The sequence below is a fragment of the Protopterus annectens genome, chromosome 2.part0, assembly GCF_019279795.1.
Source record: "Protopterus annectens isolate FY-2018-M chromosome 2.part0, PAN1.0, whole genome shotgun sequence".
Taxonomy (NCBI): Eukaryota; Metazoa; Chordata; order Ceratodontiformes; family Protopteridae; genus Protopterus; species Protopterus annectens.
The window spans coordinates 1676389494-1676408253 of record NC_056728.1 but is presented as its reverse complement, the minus strand read 5'-3'; the positions used below and the strand labels follow the sequence as shown (position 1 = coordinate 1676408253).

The window sequence follows — 18760 nt, the reverse complement described above, 5'->3', positions numbered from 1 at the left end:
GGTGCGATTGAAATGTAGCAGTCCAGGTGAATGGTTCTGTTCTATTCACTTACACTGCTGTCTTGTTGTACAGTGTGCTTTTTTTCCAGACATGGCAGACAGTGTGGTAAAGGAATGTGTCTTTTTCACTGCTAAACTTGGACTTCAAAAAATACATGCTATGTGATTTTTAAGTCTGTATATTTAAAGTGATTGGGGTGTTGAGGGTTTACCCCATACAAAAATGCTGTTTTAGAAGTGTTGTTAGGTTTTTATGGTATTCAGTCTGGGTTTCGATATATTGATTCTCAATGTACTCCATCATTGATGAATCAATATACATCTATGGCCTTTTTGACTTTCTTCTTGACAGTCGTGCCATGGACCACTCTCACCCAGTCAGTGAACAAATATACTGTGGTGGCTCTTGCTCCAGAGAGGACTTGATGAATACTGGACAGTTGTGCTCTCATCCCAGTGGGAAATGTATAGGTGCTGTGAAGCAGCTTGATGCTTGCTAGGCATGGGGGCAGAAAGACATATGTATATTTACATATATATATATATATATATATATATATATATATATATATATATATAAATGTGGAGTTTCAGCCTGTCATGACCAGACCAACTTATGCACATTGTTTTGTTTAGAAGTGTCTCTAAAAGACTACATTGACTGTTAAGTCAGATTTCTTTTGTCTTACTTTATGGGTCTGTTTTTCTCAAAACACCAAAACAAACACTGGATGTCCATGGAAGTGAATATTTCACAATGTTCATACCTCCAAAGGAAATTATCATTTTATTTCCCAAAAGAGAGGAAAGCAGGGCTTGCCTGAGACTTAGCAAATGGCACTTGTAAAGAATGAATGACAGATGGAGTTTGAATCCCACCATTGCCAGTGAATGTGAAGGGAGAAGGACAGAGCCACACAGATGTCTGTCAATGCCAGCCAGTATGAAAGGCCAACAGTATTATAATCAGTATTATAATCTCTCAAGCCACACCACTAACTCCAGAGTCAAGTAAAAACAAGGCACACAAACATGAATCACAAAATAATTCAGTAAGTACAGCCTAGCCTTAATAGCATGCAATAAAAATGCACTGAATACATGAGCATATGTCCTTATCATCTACTGCTTTCTCATCATTGCCTACATTTCAGTGCCTTTCAGTGCTCACTTGCCCACAGTCACTGTGCTTTATATATGCTCTTACACATACACACACACACACACACACACACACACACACACACACACACACACACACACACACACACACACGCACACACACATATACACACATTAATTTCCAGATAAGGCAAGTAATATCGTCCAGTACTACAACTGTCTATCCTGATGCAGTATAATGCTACACCCCACACACACACAGATTATCAGGTTGAGGACCTCTGCCACAGTTATTGTTCCACTCTTTTTAATAAGCCAAATAGTTGTAAACACAAATGGTTGTGAGTAAGACGGTGGTATGGCCAATTAAAGGCAAATGCCAGCAGTTTGGTACATTTCAGTAACAAATACCCCATTGCAATCAATAAATAAGTAAAGATAACTAGACACAACTTTTTTAAAAATGAACAAATAAAAAATAGCCTTAGAAAATAATGAGTTAAGAAATGTTGTAAACAGTTAAATATACAGAAAATCATTGATTTGCATTGCATGAAAAACAGAAAATCGTTTTGAAGAAATAGAGTGCAAGAAAGAAAACCTCTACCTACAGCTAGTCACCCCTAATCAATTTCTGAATTTAAAGGATTGCTGCCTTCATCTAAATTGGCAGTATTTTTAGAACACTGGCAGAGATAAAGTGCAAAAGACTCATGCCCAAGCTTCAGCATAGTTCCTTCCTAGCTGCATGATTTTATATATTTTTCTTACTGTCTATAGATGTAAACAATGTAATTGGTAATGAGATTATTTACTTGCTCTTGGTTTAGTTATTTCTATTTATGGCTCTAAGTTTCCTGCCTGGGACTAGCCAGATCCTAAAACTATGGGTCAGGTCATTTACAGATTGCAGGAAACTACACTTTACAACTTCAATTACATATTCAATATATTTTTTCTTTTCTTTTTTCCCTTTTAATATTCATAGAAAATTATTCAAGTTCACAGATATTTCCGTGCAACTAAAAACATACATATTGTAGTTTAAATCACATATTTTAATTTATCTGTTGCAGGTTTTATCATACTTAAAAACAACTCACATTTCTGTTTACATTATAATTCAGAAAACAATGGCTTAAACTGGCGCTGTGTGTGCTTTACCCATTTCTTCTAGCTCCTCTTATTCTAAGATATCAATTAAAAGTTAAGAGAGAAAGAGCAAGCATGGTCCTAACTGACCCTTTTTGCCAAGACAGCCCCAGCTCACTTGTCTGTCAGTCACATCAGTGGAATAGCTTTTGACTATTCCCTTTGTAGCTATCTTCTCAGTCAGAGGCAAGGAAGAGTCCTACACCCCTGGTAACTAGATTTTAAGCTGATTCCTGAAAGAACTTTTTTTAATATTTTTTTTTTCAGCCCAGGGTGCCTTTTCCATCCTGAAAGATCTAAAAGAATGTCTACTAGGAAATCCCATTTAGTTAAATGGTACAGATGCTATGTCAGGCACCAGAATGCTCCTGCTCCGGGTTCAGGCACCTAGGCGGTGCGACAACCCACTGTGAGACAAATGGATGTGAACAGATGGCAGTATGGAAGTTTAGCTGCAGTGACAAATGCCTGCAGACAATTCCCTGCGAAAAGAAAAGAACCCCCTGCACCCTAACCACAGGTGTGAGGCAAAAACCCCGTATGTGATCTACACACTACACCCCCCTAGAAAACACCGTGTGCAACTAACACTGTAACATGTGCCTAGAATAGGATGCCAAGTGGGCATCAAAGTGGTACACTGAAACCTGTGTGCTGTGGGAAAAGCCTTTATTAATGCAAAATGTAAAGTAATGTGGGAAGTGCTTGGTGCATACTAAACCATGATAAAATCATAACTTATAGAAATGTGCCACAGCACGGAGGAAATCCTGCACGTCACTATAGTCACACTTATGTTGCAAGATGTGTTTTAGACGACGCTCCCTTACAACAACTCAGGTAACAACTCCTTTTCCCAGTGGTTCTTGGAATTTATAAATTCCAATGCCCTGGATCAACTAATCCATTGTCCCACCAGGGGCTCCAATATCCCATACCTGGTCATTACCAACATGGGAGACAGATGCTCCACACCAGTGGTCACCCCCTTATTGGTCACGTCTGACTATAAGCAAATCATCCTTGACATCCACATCCAACAGGAGCAGAACTTAACAGATACCCGTCGAGAATCTCTGTTGCGGGGGATGCCTGTGACACCACGAAGGAAGGCAATTGTTGTAAGGGAGCGTCGTCTAAAACACATCTTGCAACATAAGTGTGACTATAGTGACGTGCAGGATTTCCTCTGTGCTGTGGCAAGTTTCTATAAGTTATGATTATATCATGGTTTAGTATGCACCAAGCACTTCCCACATTACTTTACATTTTGCATTAATAAAGGCTTTGCCCACAGCACACAGGTTTCAGTGTACCACTTTGATGCCCACTTGGCATCCTATTCTAGGCACATGTTACAGTGTTAGTTGCACACGGTGTTTTCTAGGGGGTGTAGTGTGTAGATCACATACAGGGTTTTTGTCTCACACCTGTGGTTAGGGTGCAGGGGGTTCTTTTCTTTTCACAGGGAATTGTCTGCAGGCATTTGTCACTGCAGCTAAACTTCCATACTGCCATCTGTCCACCTCCAGTTGTCTCACAGTGGGTTGTCGCACCGCCTAGGTGCCTGAACCCGAATGCTCCACAACTGCATTAACCCACAGCAGGAAACTCATGAAACTAACTGAGGAATCCCTGTCCTTAAACACAGGTAGTAATAGTTATCCAGGCTAACTATCATTGAAGCTGGCAGTCTGGCCTTTGAAGAAAAAAAGGTGAATAATTTGCTATTCTCAGAATGAGAAAAAGAGAGAGAGATAGAGACAGACAGAGGAGTGACATTATGGTGCTATAGTATTGCCATCTGTTTCGTAAACAGATGCTTTATGTGGAAGAGATATTTTGTTTGGTACGTGAGTAGAAGTTCAAATCCAGCACCCCCTGTAAAGGTTGCTTAGTAAATTGGTTAGTTTCTTGACCCATGATAGCAGCAGTAAATACATCTTTTATGGCATTTTAGATTATTTGACAACTGATAGAGTTCTTTTTTTTTTTAATCTGTTAACTTCAAACGGCTAGTTTTTGCAGAAATATGCTTCACCACAGAATAATAATAAATGGAACCCTTTCCAGCACAGGCATAAGTATTTTTAAAGCAAAACTAACTTTAGCTTTTTTTAAGCTTTTGGCTCCAACAAACAAGAAAGTCTCAACTTATTAAATATTCCTCATGAATGATTCCCCTGTCAGAAGAAAATATGACTTGAAGGCATTATCTATGGTCAAGGTCTACATTTACTTCTGCAGAAGTAAGATAGTTTCTCCAGCTAAAACATTAATTTAGTTGTAATGTAAGTGCTATTGCCTGAGTATGTCTGTTACCTTGGCAGTTTTCTTTAGTGAGTAAACATTCATTTCAGGGAAAAAAAATATTCCATTCCCTAGATGTTAAAAGAGCAACTCATTAGTAAACATAAATGGTGATTCAAAGAAAGTCTGAATGTGGCTTTTTTCAGAAATATGTAATTAATTTGTCTTTAAGACTTACAGCAACAAGAAGTTTAAAAGATGGATAGTACAATTCATTGTTTTATTGTTTTCATTTTAATATGAATCTCTTTTATTGTTAAATTGCATACACAGCAATGAAAAACAAAACTGTTATATGAAAATGACAACGAAATACACAGAAAAAAATATCATATTGCTGGTGTGTTGTATGATTAAATAATCATCTGCAGGTGCTGGGATAGTAACATTTACACTACATCAGGAAATGCAGCGATTGATATCTGAGAAATCATGCAGCCTTATGTGCTCAATCCTGGTGAAGATGGTACAATAATGCAAAATAAAAGTCTGCTGAATAAGGTTTCCCTTGACCATAACTCAGTGTACAATGCTCACATAGCATAAAAAAGGCTAAATGTTCATCATTACGGGAAAACTGTGGCAGTGAAGACAGTACTGCATTTACTGTACCAGAATGTGAAATTGAAGTGACAGCTGAATCACAGATTTTTGGTAGTGACCAGAAAAATGAGATATGGATACAAGTAGCAGAAGTGGTGTTCCTTTCAAGAGTTACTGTGTATAAACTCTGTAACCATGAGTAGTTCAGCAAGTTGAGGCGATCTCAGTGTTTAATCACAGACCCTGTAGATTCAGGAGAGTCAGCTGAGGTGCTGTTTGACACCTAGTGTTGATGGCCTAATGTGTCTTTTGTGGGAGATAAACCAGGACTGGCCCACTGGAATTATGACCTAGGACAGTCCCAGGACATGCAGGAAAGATATATATCTTAGCTTGTCTGGGAATGCATAGAGACCCAACAAGATATGGTTTGGACTCTTACTGGGGATAGGAAAGTCTTGTACACTTTGGTCAACTTGTTGTTACTATAGCCTTCACTAAGACTGGTGACTGGATTTACGGCTTAATGGAAGAAGGCTCACTAGAAGAATTAAGTTCAAATCCCACACAAATAGATATAAATTTACTAGCTATTAATCTCTTCAGCAGCAAACTACAAGCATTAGTTATTTGTTATACATTCATAAGTTCTTACTAAGTTTATGGTCATGTAGACCATCAGGAAGCTCAGCCATCTCATCCAATACTTATAGAAGACCTACAGTGTCCCTCATTAAGCAGATTTTTTGCACATATTTTTGGGTGAGAATTTGGAATCACCCATCTAGTTATGCAGACTGATTTTAATTCTTGCCAAGAATATACTCTGATTGATGTGTAAGGGCAACCTTTTTCAGAAATGAGGAAAGTGCTGAGTTAGGTGCCTGTCATTCCATTGAGTATTGATGTGGCAGTATAGGTTTAGGTCCTAAAATAGGTATTTGCTATACCACTGGTCTATTTAGGTAAAGGAGTTCAAAGAATGCTGGGTCATTCACAACACAGATGGCTAACCAGAGATCACCCTTCGGGAGACTGTGTCACACTGAGTAGAGGTTTATGGCTTTTAGTCTGTCAGAGTAGCTAATTGTCAGAATGGGATTTGATAAGCACCCCCAGTTTGCATTCATCACAGAGAAGTAAATAGGGTGGGGTGAAAGGGGTATCCAACCCAGGAGGAGTGTTAGGGGATGTGATTGGCAGAATCTGATCAGTCTTCTGTACTTTATCCACTGCACATGCAATCTCAGCTGAAGCACTTTAATTCTCTGTGTGCAGAATAAACTCTAGCAGTTGCTTGCATCAAATGTAGCAATCAGTCTCCTACAAATTAAAATGAAACAAGAGCTTTTTTTTTTTTTTTTACTATTCAATTTAAAGTTGAGAGGGGTACCAGATAAGGAGACAACACCAGGTACCAGAACAGCTAGCTACAGCTCTGAATCATCAGAAAACATGTTTAGCCACAGTCTTTTAATATCAGCTTTCATGTCAGAGAAGTATAGACCAAAGAGGGCAGGATTAGGTCAGAGCCCTGTGGTTCACCTCTGGTAATGTTTTTCTGTATAGAGGAAGTACCCATGACCTTTATGGAATGTATTCTGTCAGATGTTTACCCATGACCTTAATATTTATTAGCTGAACAAGCCGCTTACAGTCGCAAGATCAAACTATGACTCCTTTCATTGATGCCTGCAATTTGTAAATTTCTAGAGATAAGTTCCATCATGCTATATGTGAAGCTTTCCATCACAATGGCAATAAATTAAATTAATATGCTATCCTGGATTGATTAACCCCCCCCCCCCCCCAGATAATGATCTGAGTTCAGCCCCCTGAAAAGCAAACTCTCAGTACATTATTTTGTTTCCATTGCATGAATACAAATAACCCCAGCATGTCAGTGCAGTTTGTCTGGCTTTTTGGAACAAACAAGTGTGTTGTGTTAGTCTGGTGGGACTACCAAACATGTTTAGTCCTTCCAGTATTAAAAGTGGTATAACCAGACTTCAGAATAATTCCACTACAATTGTATATAGTTCACTGTGTGACTTAATTCTCTCTGTGAAATGTGTTAAAATATATCTCACAACTTGTAGAGTAGCACGTGTATCTACTGATGGAAAAGTTCAAGAGCACCTCAGAATGCCTTTTGTTCTATGAAAATACTGTAAATCATTGTCAACGACTGTTGTAAGCACCGTCTTCCCTACATTTGTGAAACTAGTACTCTTAAGCAAAGGTATAAATAAGGCTACCACCAAAAAATGGATCATAATTTTGTAAACATCATTCTTGAAACATGCAATGTGGGAAATATGTCAGGTGTGGTACATCTCATTTCAAAGGTATGTTTCCTGAGTTTGATATGCCATCTATCTCTTCTGACATTTTGCTATAATAAGAAATCGGCAGATGTAAACTATTTTGGAAAGTATATAGACATTAACATTGAATAATTACCCATGTAGATATTTATTTTGTATCCTTTTCTTTTCATGTTTGAACATACCCACACAGCCTACCTCTTCAACAGCCACGTCTACCCCCCACCCCCACCACCACCACCACCCCATCTATTGCATGCACTGGGATTGGGACAGTTTGTACTCTGGATAAGAGTACTTCTTCCTTAGGGTAGACATTAACTTCATTGTAGCAAGCTTTAATGGCAACATTTAAAAGTGGAGAGAATGTGACAGATTTGCTTATAAATAGTTAAAGGGGCAGAGAACCTAAGCATTTGGCTGTGAAGCATAGCCTTAAGCCTAGAATTCTAAAGATGGCACTGGCTTGCAGACCCATGACTAATCACAATCTGTTCCAGTCTCTCAACTACGAAGGATTACATCATAGGAATAATAAATAGTGATATGTGAAATAATGAAATTCAATTACTTCCAATGACTAATATTTAATTCTGTCGCCTGTATTATATTTGGATATTCAGAATAAACAAGGATACCTGACACACTGCTTTAAAAGTGGCATTCTTAAGTAATGCTCCCAGTGAACAGTGTAAAAAATTTTAAGAAAGTGCAGAAAATCAAGACATTCAGTGGTGCCATTTATTTTGTAACTACTCTACCTTCAGTTGACACTACAACATCTAACTTGTCACTCTGGCTCAATTCATTACTTTTCTGTATTCTAATTTTCAACTAACAAAATAATACAAATATATATTTTACAGGCAGAGGCTAAAAATAAAACCCTGCAAGAAAAACTGAAGAAGAAAGAATATGATATAGATACTCTGAAGCAACAGCTTCAGAAACAGGACCAGGAACTGTCTCTCACTACTTCCAAGCTGATCAACCTACAGAACACAATAGTAAGTCTTCTGGCAGTTTTTGTCTATAATACATTCTGCTTTCATTGGCTTTCCCTTCAGCTTTCCAACATTATCTTTGTAAATATACATGGTATAATGTACTTAAAAACATATTTTCATAATTTTTGAAGATTTTTTCATCTTCTTGTCCAGAGCCAGCTTTAGTTCACCAAAAATAAACATTCCTCTGTGCATTCTTGCACATTAATTTACTGTATTCATTTTCCAGTGATTGTTTTTGTTTGTATTTTTGTTGTCCCTGTTTTGGATTAAACCTAGGCTGAGTCTGCAGTTGGTTATGATTCCTGGTAAACAAATAAATAAGTAAAGTCCAAATGAGTAGCCTTCTTTTGAGTGAAATTATGAACAGAGAGTGAATGGGAGATTATGAGATATTGAACTGATCTGAGGTGGATGTTGATAAAAGCAGAATATGTAGAGAAGTGCCAAACACCAAACAAATGCAAACACGTTTTCTAGCACATATGCAAGATAGGCTGCTGAAAAATTTGCAAACCTGTATTCTGCTTTGAAGTATATATCCTTACCCGTCAGCTGGCCAGACCACAGAATCTCACTGGAAAGGAAGATGGCCTTTCCCCACCACTGATTGTAAGGTTATAACATTTCTATCTGCATTCTGTCACAGATTATCCTAATAGTGATGCCATGTATTGCTGTGTGACATATTTTCTATTACTGTAAAATGGAGGTGTAAGACTTTGATGAGTTTGTAAAGAGTTTTCATGCTGTAGGTCTGAGACTAAGTCCACAGTCTTCATTTACAGTGTATGATTTGAAGGAAAAGAGTTAACCAGATCAAATATTCTAGGTTACTAAGTATAAGACACACTTGAGCTAATGGGATTTTTAGTCTTAAAATATTAAAGTAATAAATAGAAAAATATAGTTTTGTTTGTTTTAACACAAATGCTTCTAAAACAGATCAAATTATTTCCCCTTATGGTCCGGTCTTTTACATAGCACGTCATTTGCACATAACTGAGGTAATAATATAAGCTGATGCTAGCATTTGTGACCATGGGCAGAAGAGGTGCCAGAGCTACTCTGTTAAGATTTCTTTGTCTTTATGTTTTTAAGCACATAAACTTTATTCAACATAGACAATATACAATCAGTCAAAATACAAGAAGGAAAAACAAAGTCCGTGGATGGCATAGGTTCATAGGTAAGTACTAGGCTGTCAGCCCTTGGGCCTATATAAGCCTAGCCAAAAAAAGTTCCCTGGTTTTTGTCACCCAAGAAAATTATTTTTCTGTGCCCCTGTCGAGCAGAGCCACAGGAGTGATCCCCAGGGTGAATTTTCTATTTCCCATCCAATTGTCAAGATTTTTCTTAAAGAGGGCTAAGGAGGAGCTTCGGTTGACATGAATAGGTAGTCTGTTCCAGAGCATGGGAAGTCTCTGGGACAGGAATCTATCCTCCAGCATGTTCTGTTTACTGTAGTGACAAGATTTAGGTCCCTGGAGTGTGTGGTTCAGAGAGATTGGAGGTTCTTTAAATGTAGCATGTCCAACAGATCTGGGTTTGACATGGCTTTGTATGTTAGGCAGAGGTCACCTCTGAGTAGGCGATATGCGACAGAGTAGAGCTGGGTTTTTTTGAAATGGTCTGCGTATGGCATCTGTTTGAGGCTGGTAATCCTCTTAGTGGGGTATTTCTGTGGCCTTTCTAGTTGTAGATGTTTTGCGAGGTACATGCCAACTGGAACACTGTACTCTATAATGGGTCTTATGAGGGATGAGTAGAGAGGAACAATGACCTCTTTTTTTCTGGAGGAGAACCCCTTTGTGATGAGGTGTGCACGTAGAAGGATTTCATGACTACTGTGGCGATGTGATTATCAAAGGAGAGACTACTGTCCACCTGTGTCCCAAGATCTTTTATCACACTTTCAATGTTTAGTAGGCTACCGCCTATGTGGTAGTTCATGGGTACAGTGTTTTTCCCAAAGGAGATTGCAATACGCTTTTTGGCATTGAGCCTGAGACCATGACTTTGACACCAAGTATCAGTCTCAGTGAGGCCCCTTTATAGAATATCCACATATTTAGGTGACTCTATTATGGCCCCTAGTTTGCAGTCATCTACAAACTTCATTACCAAAGACTTAGCCTGGACTTCTGAGAAGTAGATGCCAAACAGGAAAGGACCCAGGACTGAACCCTGCAGTACTCCACTTTTCACTGGTCTGAAGTCGGATTTGGAGTTGGCTACTTTCACTGTGTGGGTTCTGTCAGTGAGCCAGTTGGCCACCCATCTTGTGACATAGGGATTTATGCCCAGTCTAGTGAGTTTATCTATAATTCCAGAGTGGGAGATTGTGTTGAAAGCCTTGGAGAGGAAAGATAGGCTGTGTGCACCACCTTACCCTCATCCACGGCTCTGGTGACTGCTTCAAAGAAGTCAATCAGGTTTAGAAGGCATGATCTACCTTTTACAAACCCAAACTGAGTAGAGTCCAGAGTATGTAGGTTACCTATGTCTTTGTTTATAAGCTCCAAGATGATACATTCCATGGCCTTGCAGACCAGGCTCATCAGACTAATGGAGCAGTAGTTCCCAGGGCCCATGGTGGTGCCCCCTTTGTAAAGTGGGATACCCGTCGCTGTGCGCCATTCAGTAGGCACAAAGCCTGAAGTGAAGCTATGAATGAACATGATACTTAAGTGGGGTGCCAGTTTGTTCTGTAGCTCATGCAGAATGCAGCATGGGATGCTGACTGGTCCCATGGATGCTGTGTTCTTAACTTTGGAGAGTGCGGTCTTAACTTGTGCAACCATAATTACAGGGGCATTGCATTCTTCCGGTATAGAGATGGGCCCTTTTGGGGGTAGGAGGGTAAAGTTAGCACTGAACCTATCTCCCATGATGTTGGCAATATCAGTAGGTTCTGTATATCTAGTGCCATTGTGCTGTAGCTCAGAGCAGATCTGAGCATTGACATTGAGATTCTTGACATAGCTGTAGAATGCTTTGTGGTTGTCTTTAGCATCAGTGGCAATTTTATTTTCATAACTAGTTTTGGAGACAGCTTCTTACTGAGGCAGACCAGGGAGTTCCTGCAATTAGGGGATTTTACTCTTTTTTGCAACAGCTTCTTCCTTCTATTGTAGAATTTATTTATGGCAGGGGACCACCAGATTGGCTTCCTTTTTTTGGAGGATAGCATCTTGGTTCTGTTGGGGATGGCATGATCCATGCAGTCATGTATGTGCTTATACAGTGCATTTGTATAGGATTCAAAAGTCGTACCTCTATTTTCCATCTGTATGGGTGTCATGAAGTTTGCCACTTCTGTCTTAAGAAGCATGAAGTTGGCTTTGGAGAAGTTTTTTACGGTGGTTTCCTTAATATGGGGTGGGGGGCAGGATATAGATGTCTAGGGTGATTAGCCTGTGGTCAGACTTGACCAGCGAGGAGTTGACCTCTAGCATGGAGCATCGGTTACCCATATTGGTAATGACCAGATCCAGGATATTGCTGCCTCTCCTGGGGGGTATGGACAAGCTGATCCAGGGCATTGGAATTTATGAATTCCAGAAAACGTTGAGCAAATGAGTTAGTACATGAGTAGTTTTCCCAGTTGATGGTGGGGTAGTTGAAATTGCCCATTATTAGGGTAATGGGCTGTACTTTAATTTTATCCTGTATATCAAGAAACATGGAGTGTGCATCCTGTGGCATGATGGGGGATCTGTAACATGCTACAACCTGGATTGCAGTCTTGCCCAGTGTTAGTTGCACTTGGATAATTTTGGATGCATTATGTTGAGCAACTAGCCTGGAGGTGTGGATATCCTTAATGAATATGGACACGCCTCCTCCTTTAGTGTTTTGGTCCAGGTTAGGTGGCCTAAAGGTGTGGTATGAATTATAACCTGGTATTGCAGGGGTGCTCTCTGGAGCCTTGAACCAGGTCTTCGTCACTGCACAGATGTCAGTGTTCTCCATTTTAAGGAATGCGTTGAGTGAGTGCATTTTGAGGTTTAGACTTCTAGCATTGAGTAGCATTACCCTCAGATTTTGCTTGGTTGTACCTGCTATGGTGGTAAGTTTGTCATTTCAACCTTGCCTAAAAAGGCACTATAGGGGTGGCAAGAGCCCTAGCCAGTATCCGGAATCCCAGGGGTAACAGGTGCAGGCCATCTATGGTAAAGCATCGTGGTCTGTCGATCATGTTGTCCCAGGCAGACAGATACTGGATCCCCTTAGAATGACACCAGAAGCTTAGTCAATTGCTGAAGGCAATCATTTTGTCCTTGTACTGTGGTATCATTTTGGGCAATGGCAGTGATGCTACTCAGGGCCAAGGTCATACCTGCCTGGGCTACATGACCCAAGAGCTCCTCCATGTCTCTTTTCATGAAGTCCAGGGTGGTACATCTCAGGTCATTCACACCAACATGGACAATGACAGGGTCTTATTTGTACTTGTTGTGGCATGCTCTGAGTGTGTGCATTATGTGATGGATCTTGGCACCCGACAGGCAGCTAACAGTAACTTTCTCCTTGTTTAGCCTGGTAAGTGGGACATAAGTGTGCCTGACTATATTTCCTCCTATGACTAGTGTGTTGGGTACATTGTTTTGCCTTATGGGCTGAGGTTGAGTGGCATACTGATTTTGTGGGCTATGTGTCATTTGGGTAGTATTGGGGGGTGGTTGCTTGCATTTCGACTTTGGAGGTCTTTGTTGTTTGGGTAGATTTTTATTGAGGGCCTCCGCGAATTTAGGTGTGTGTTTTGTGTTACTATGTGTGGGTTTAGGTGGCATAGGTTTTGATGGACTATGTGTTGAGTGTGGTATGGTGCAGGTGTTTACTTTCTCCTCTTGACTGTCTAGTCCAGTATTGGCTGGAGAGAGCTTGGCTTTCACTTTGGCTATATAAGTGCATCTCTCACAGGTTGTAGCGTTGGGATGTAGGAGGAGGAGAGGGTTGTCAGTGTACATGAAGCAATTGCTACATTGTCCCAAGATACCCAGCTTCATCAGGTGGACAGGGGAAAACACCTGGAGCTGACCCTTAGACATGCCTGGATAGGTGCTTATTAATTTAAGCACTAAAAACTGTTTTCCTCTTAACAAGTGAGCAAAGTTGAGTGCTACAGTTCAAGTGCTGAACACAAGGAAACAGCTTTGAGTGCTAAAACTAGAAAACTGGCTACCACAAAGATATCTCCAACAAATGAAAGGTCCAGCCACAAGTGCGCTAAACGCTAGAATTTATTAAAAACACAAAAATACAGCGTTTTCGCTTCCTAAATCAGAAAACTGGCTAGTTCTAGGGGAAAATTTGAAGAGCAGACTTTCTGGCACCAGGAATAGTTTAACCCTAGTTAAATAGCGCTGCACGGTGCGCAAAACCTTGCAAACACAGATTTTTAAACAGAAAGATGAAAGGGATAGAAATAGCCCAAAATGGCCAATAAAACTACAGATTCTGAGCTGAAACCACTCCTCTAGCGACAGATAGACTGCTCAAAGCTCACCACTCAAGCAAGCAAGATCTGGGCAACACAGAAACTACAAAACAGCCCAGAATTCAGCAAAATCTGAAAACCGGACTCTACTGATTATAGAAAGGTGGGAATTGAGCAGAGAGATTTGATTTTTTTTTTTTTTGGGGGGGGGGTTGTTTGTTTTTCCAAGAATTAAAACAGATACAATAATACAAACACTTTTAAAGTAGAAAAATGGCTATAGCACTTGAGTGTGTAGCCCTCAACAGTTAAACAGTTGAAAAACACTTAAAAACGATCAGTTAAAGTGAAAACAGTATCAGAATTCAAAAAACAGTTCAATTAAGTTGCAAAGTTAATAAAAAACACTCGGAATAGTGTGGCTAGTGAAAATAAGCAATAAAAAACAAAACAGAGGTACTAAATCCACTCAAAGTCTCTCTTTTCTCTCTCAGCTGCCATAGAATTCTGCAGGACAACCAGACAGGATCTTGCTGAGGTAATACAAGCGCATAAACCATGCAAACATGTTTTTTAAACAAAAAGATGAAAGGGATAGAAATAGCCCAAAATGGCCAATAAAACTACAGATTCTAATCTGAAACCACTCCTCTAAAAACAGATAGGCTGCTCAAAGCTCACCACTCTCGCTGATGAACAGAGAAGCATCCTTCTATCTTAATAAGGTCTGGACAGCACAGAAACTACAAAACAGCCCAGAATTCAGCAAAATCTGAAAACTGGTCTGTACTGGTTATAGAAAGGTGGGAAATGATTAGAGAGATAGGATATTTTTCCAAGAATTAAAACAGATACAGTAATACAAACACTTTTAAAGCAGAAAAATGGCTATAGCACTTGAGTGTGTAGCCCTCAACAGTTAAACAGTTGAAAAAGACTTAAAAATGATCAGTTAAAGTGCAAACAGTATCAGAATTCAAAAAAACAGTTCAAATAAGTTGCAAAGTTAATAAGAAATGTTCAGAATAGTGCGGCTGGTGAAAATAACCAATAAAAAGCAAAACAGAGGTACGTAATCCACTCAACGTCTCTCTTTTCTCTCTCTACTGCTGTAGAACTTTGCAGGACACTCAAGCAGGATCTTGCTGAGATAATACAAGCGCAAAAAACGTGCAAACACGGGTTTTTAAACAGAAAGATGAAAGGGATAAAAATAGCCCAAAATGGCCAATAAAACTACAGATTCTAATCTGAAACCACTCCTCTAGAGTCAGATAGGCTGCTGAAAGCTCACCACTCTCACTGATGAACAGAGAAGCATCCTTCTATCTTAATAAGGTCTGGGCAATACAGAAACTATAAAACAGCCCAGAATTCAGCAAAATCTGAAAACCGGACTCTACTGGTTATAGAAAGGTGGGAAATGAGTAGAGAGAGGATTTTATTTTCGTTATTTCCAAGAATTAAAACAGATACAGTAATACAAACACTTTTAAAGCAGAAAAATGGCTATTGCACTTGAGTGTGTATCCCTCAACAGTTAAACAATTGAAAAACACTTAAAAATGATCAATTAAAGTGCAAACAGTATCAGAATAAAAAAAGACAGTTCAAATAAGTTGCAAAGTTAATAAAAAATACTCGGAATAGTGCGGCTAATGAAAATAAGCAATAAAAAGCAAAACAGAGGTACTTAATCCACTCAAGGTCTCTTTTTTCTCTTTCTGCTGCTGTAGAACTCTGCAGGACACCCAGGCAGGATCTTGCTGAGGTGATACAAGTGCAAAAAATGTGCAAACACACGTTTTTAAATAGAAAGAAAGATAAAAATAGACCAAAATGGCCACTAAAATTACAGATTCTGAGATGAAACCACTCCTCCAGCGACAGGCTGCTCAAAGCTCACCACTCTCATTGATGAACAGAGAAGCTTCCTTCTATCTTAGTAAGTTCTGGGCAACACAGAAACTACTAAACAGCCCAGAATTCAGCAAAATCTGAAACCCAGACTCTACTGGTTATAGAAAGGCAGGAAACGAGTAGAAATATAGGATTTTTGTTTTTTTGTTTTTTCCCAAGAATTAAAACAGATACAGTAATAAAAAATACTTTTAAAGTAGAAAAATGGCTATCACACTTGAGTGTGTAGCCCTCAACAGTTAAACAGCTGAAAAACACTTAAAAATGATCAGTTAAAGTGCTAACAGTATCAGAATTCAATAAAGTTCAAATATGTTGCAAAGTTAATAAAAAATGCTCAGAATAGTGCAGCTAGTGAAAATAAGCAATAAAAAGCAAAACAGAGTCTCAAAGTCTCTTGTTTCTCTCTCTGCTGCTGTAGAACTCTACAGGACACACAGGCAGGATCTTGCTGAGGTAATACAATTGTAGTCAAACACACTCTCTCACCACCAAGTTCATCTTAGCTATTCACATTTAACAAATGTAACATTAACTTAGATTCTCTCAAACACAGAAAAAATACACTGAAATTATTGAAGATAATAATGTCTGGATGCATAATGTATTGCATGGCTGATTACAGTAGCAATACAAGCCAGAAGTAATATCACCAGAAGTGCCTTCCACTGTCTAAAAATAATAGCAAATGCATTTTAAATCAATTATAAGAGCCATCATTTCCCTGTTCTGGTAAAATCCAGTTCCAGGGATGTGATTCTAATAGACAAAACTTCAAGTCTTGTAATGGTGGGACTGGCTACCTTAGTGCAGTGATTGCTGCGGCATAGACTTTCCTCAGCAGTTCAAAGACAAAGCAGCATTCCCAAAGTAAGTGAAAATAGTTAGCTCCGGTCAAATTACATCACCAAGATACATCATCCCCCACCCCCACCCCTTACTTTACCCTGCACAGGAGTTAGATGCCAGAAATGTATCCTTTTGAAATGTATGAAGTCTTTTGGCATACACAATGTTCTTTACCAGATTTCTTGTTCAGTTTGCATCTGTAGCATTTGTTCTCAACAAAACCGATTGCCTTCAACAATTGCTGCACTATCATTTTCTAATGCTTTTTACAATATAGAGAGCAGGTGGGGAATTGGCTTCTTGTTGTGTATTTCCTGGAACTGTTAACTGCTTCAGTATGTTAGAGTTAGTATCAATAGAACTACCTAGGCTTGTCATTTGTAGAATTTTCCACCATTTGCTTATCAGATCCCTCCAAAATAGAAAATCCCCTTTAATACAGCCTTTCCATATAATTAATCTACCATCTGTATGAATGCTTTAATTTACCTATATACATGCTGAGGGTCATGTCCTGCTTTTAATTAGCCCATGTTCCAAAAGCAGGTCTACCAACTTTTCTTTAATCAAGTGGGGCCATTGTTTTCACTTGGAGATAAATTAAGTGGAGTTCAGGCAGAATCCATACCAGTCTAGCCTGACACCTGACTTGAATGAAATGTATCTAATCTGCTGCTTAGACACGTTTTTGTAAATCAGGCAGCACTAAACACCTGCACTTAGTGTATACCTTTAGCTTTTTCCTATCTAGCTTAAGATGTTTGTTATTCCATATGAAGCTCACGAACATTCGGCTGCAATCTAGCATTTAGAGGGTGAAATGCTTGAGAGGGAAAGCAGCTTGTTAGTAAAGAAACTTTGGAAGGAGGCTCATGTTTAATGTTGACCTCTTTACATGAATCTATCATTGGTCATAAATATAGTGCTCAGATCAATGCATACTTTTGAGATATTATAATGCCTAAATACTTATGAATCTATTCGTATCTTAGCCCTAGCTGGAAAAAGACATATTTCCCTTGATGGTAAGCTTTATTTAGGGGGAAAAGCACTGTATTGCTCCAGTAAAGCTGGATGTGTTACCATAATCTTAAAATATCTTCATAAGGGTGGAAATTCTAGGGAACTATCCAATTACAGACCAATTGCCATACTATCTCCTCTGGCAAAAATCATGGAGAAATGCATTCATATGCAACTGTTAAAACACCTAATAGATAACTTATTAGCTAACTGCCAACACGGCTTCAGGCCATTTCACAGTACTACTACTGCCCTTTTATCCTTCTCTGACTGTATAGATAAAAATCGCAATAACAACACTCTATCCTCAGCCCTCTTTATTGATCTCTCCAAAGCCTTCGACATGGTTAACCACCAACTTCTCATAAACACACTGAAAAACCTATCTCTTGATACACTTACTATACAATGGTTTCAATCCTACTTAAGCAATAGGCAACAAGCAGTTATGTGGGAGAACAACCTATCTCCCCATCTCCCCATTGCACTAGGTGTCCCCCAAGGTTCTATACTTGGACCACTTCTATTCTCTATTTTCATCAATGACCTGTATACTGTTATTCCTCAAGCTTCCTTAATACAATATGCCGATGACTCCACATTAATATGCTCGGCCCCAACCCCAGCAGACCTTCAATCTCTCACCCAAAAAGTGTTTAACATAGTTGAGGAATGGCTACAACATCAGTGCCTCATCCTAAATCCCAAAAAAAACAAACTTCTACTTTTTACTCCCACCCACAAGGCCACACCTCTACACTTTACTGTCACATCTAACAATGGAACCATCATATCCCCCGACTCTACCACAAAACTCCTAGGGGTTCTAATTGACAATAACCTTAACTTTGAAGGCCACATTAACAATACCATAAAAACAGTTAACAAAAAACTAGGCTCCCTCTATAGAATCAAATCCTTTCTTACCCCACTAGCAAGATCTACTATTGCCCAGACCCACTTAATCTCTACCCTCCTCTATGTATATACTCCCATATATATACTAACCTCTCAAAAAACAACATGAACAAACTGGCTGTCTCCTACAACAATATTGTGAGATT

General features: G+C 39.2%; 1 protein-coding gene across 1 annotated transcript in view; it reads left to right on the top strand.

Moving 5' to 3' along the window:
* FHAD1 (forkhead associated phosphopeptide binding domain 1) overlaps positions 1 to 18760 on the top strand; it is a gene marked incomplete at its 5' end in the record, with an annotated part of 2130934 nt that overhangs the window by 1992177 nt on the left and 119997 nt on the right. The window contains one exon of the mRNA XM_044060429.1: positions 8321 to 8461. Coding sequence (XP_043916364.1) covers positions 8321 to 8461 — 141 coding nt within the window. The remainder of the gene's footprint in view (positions 1 to 8320; positions 8462 to 18760) is intronic.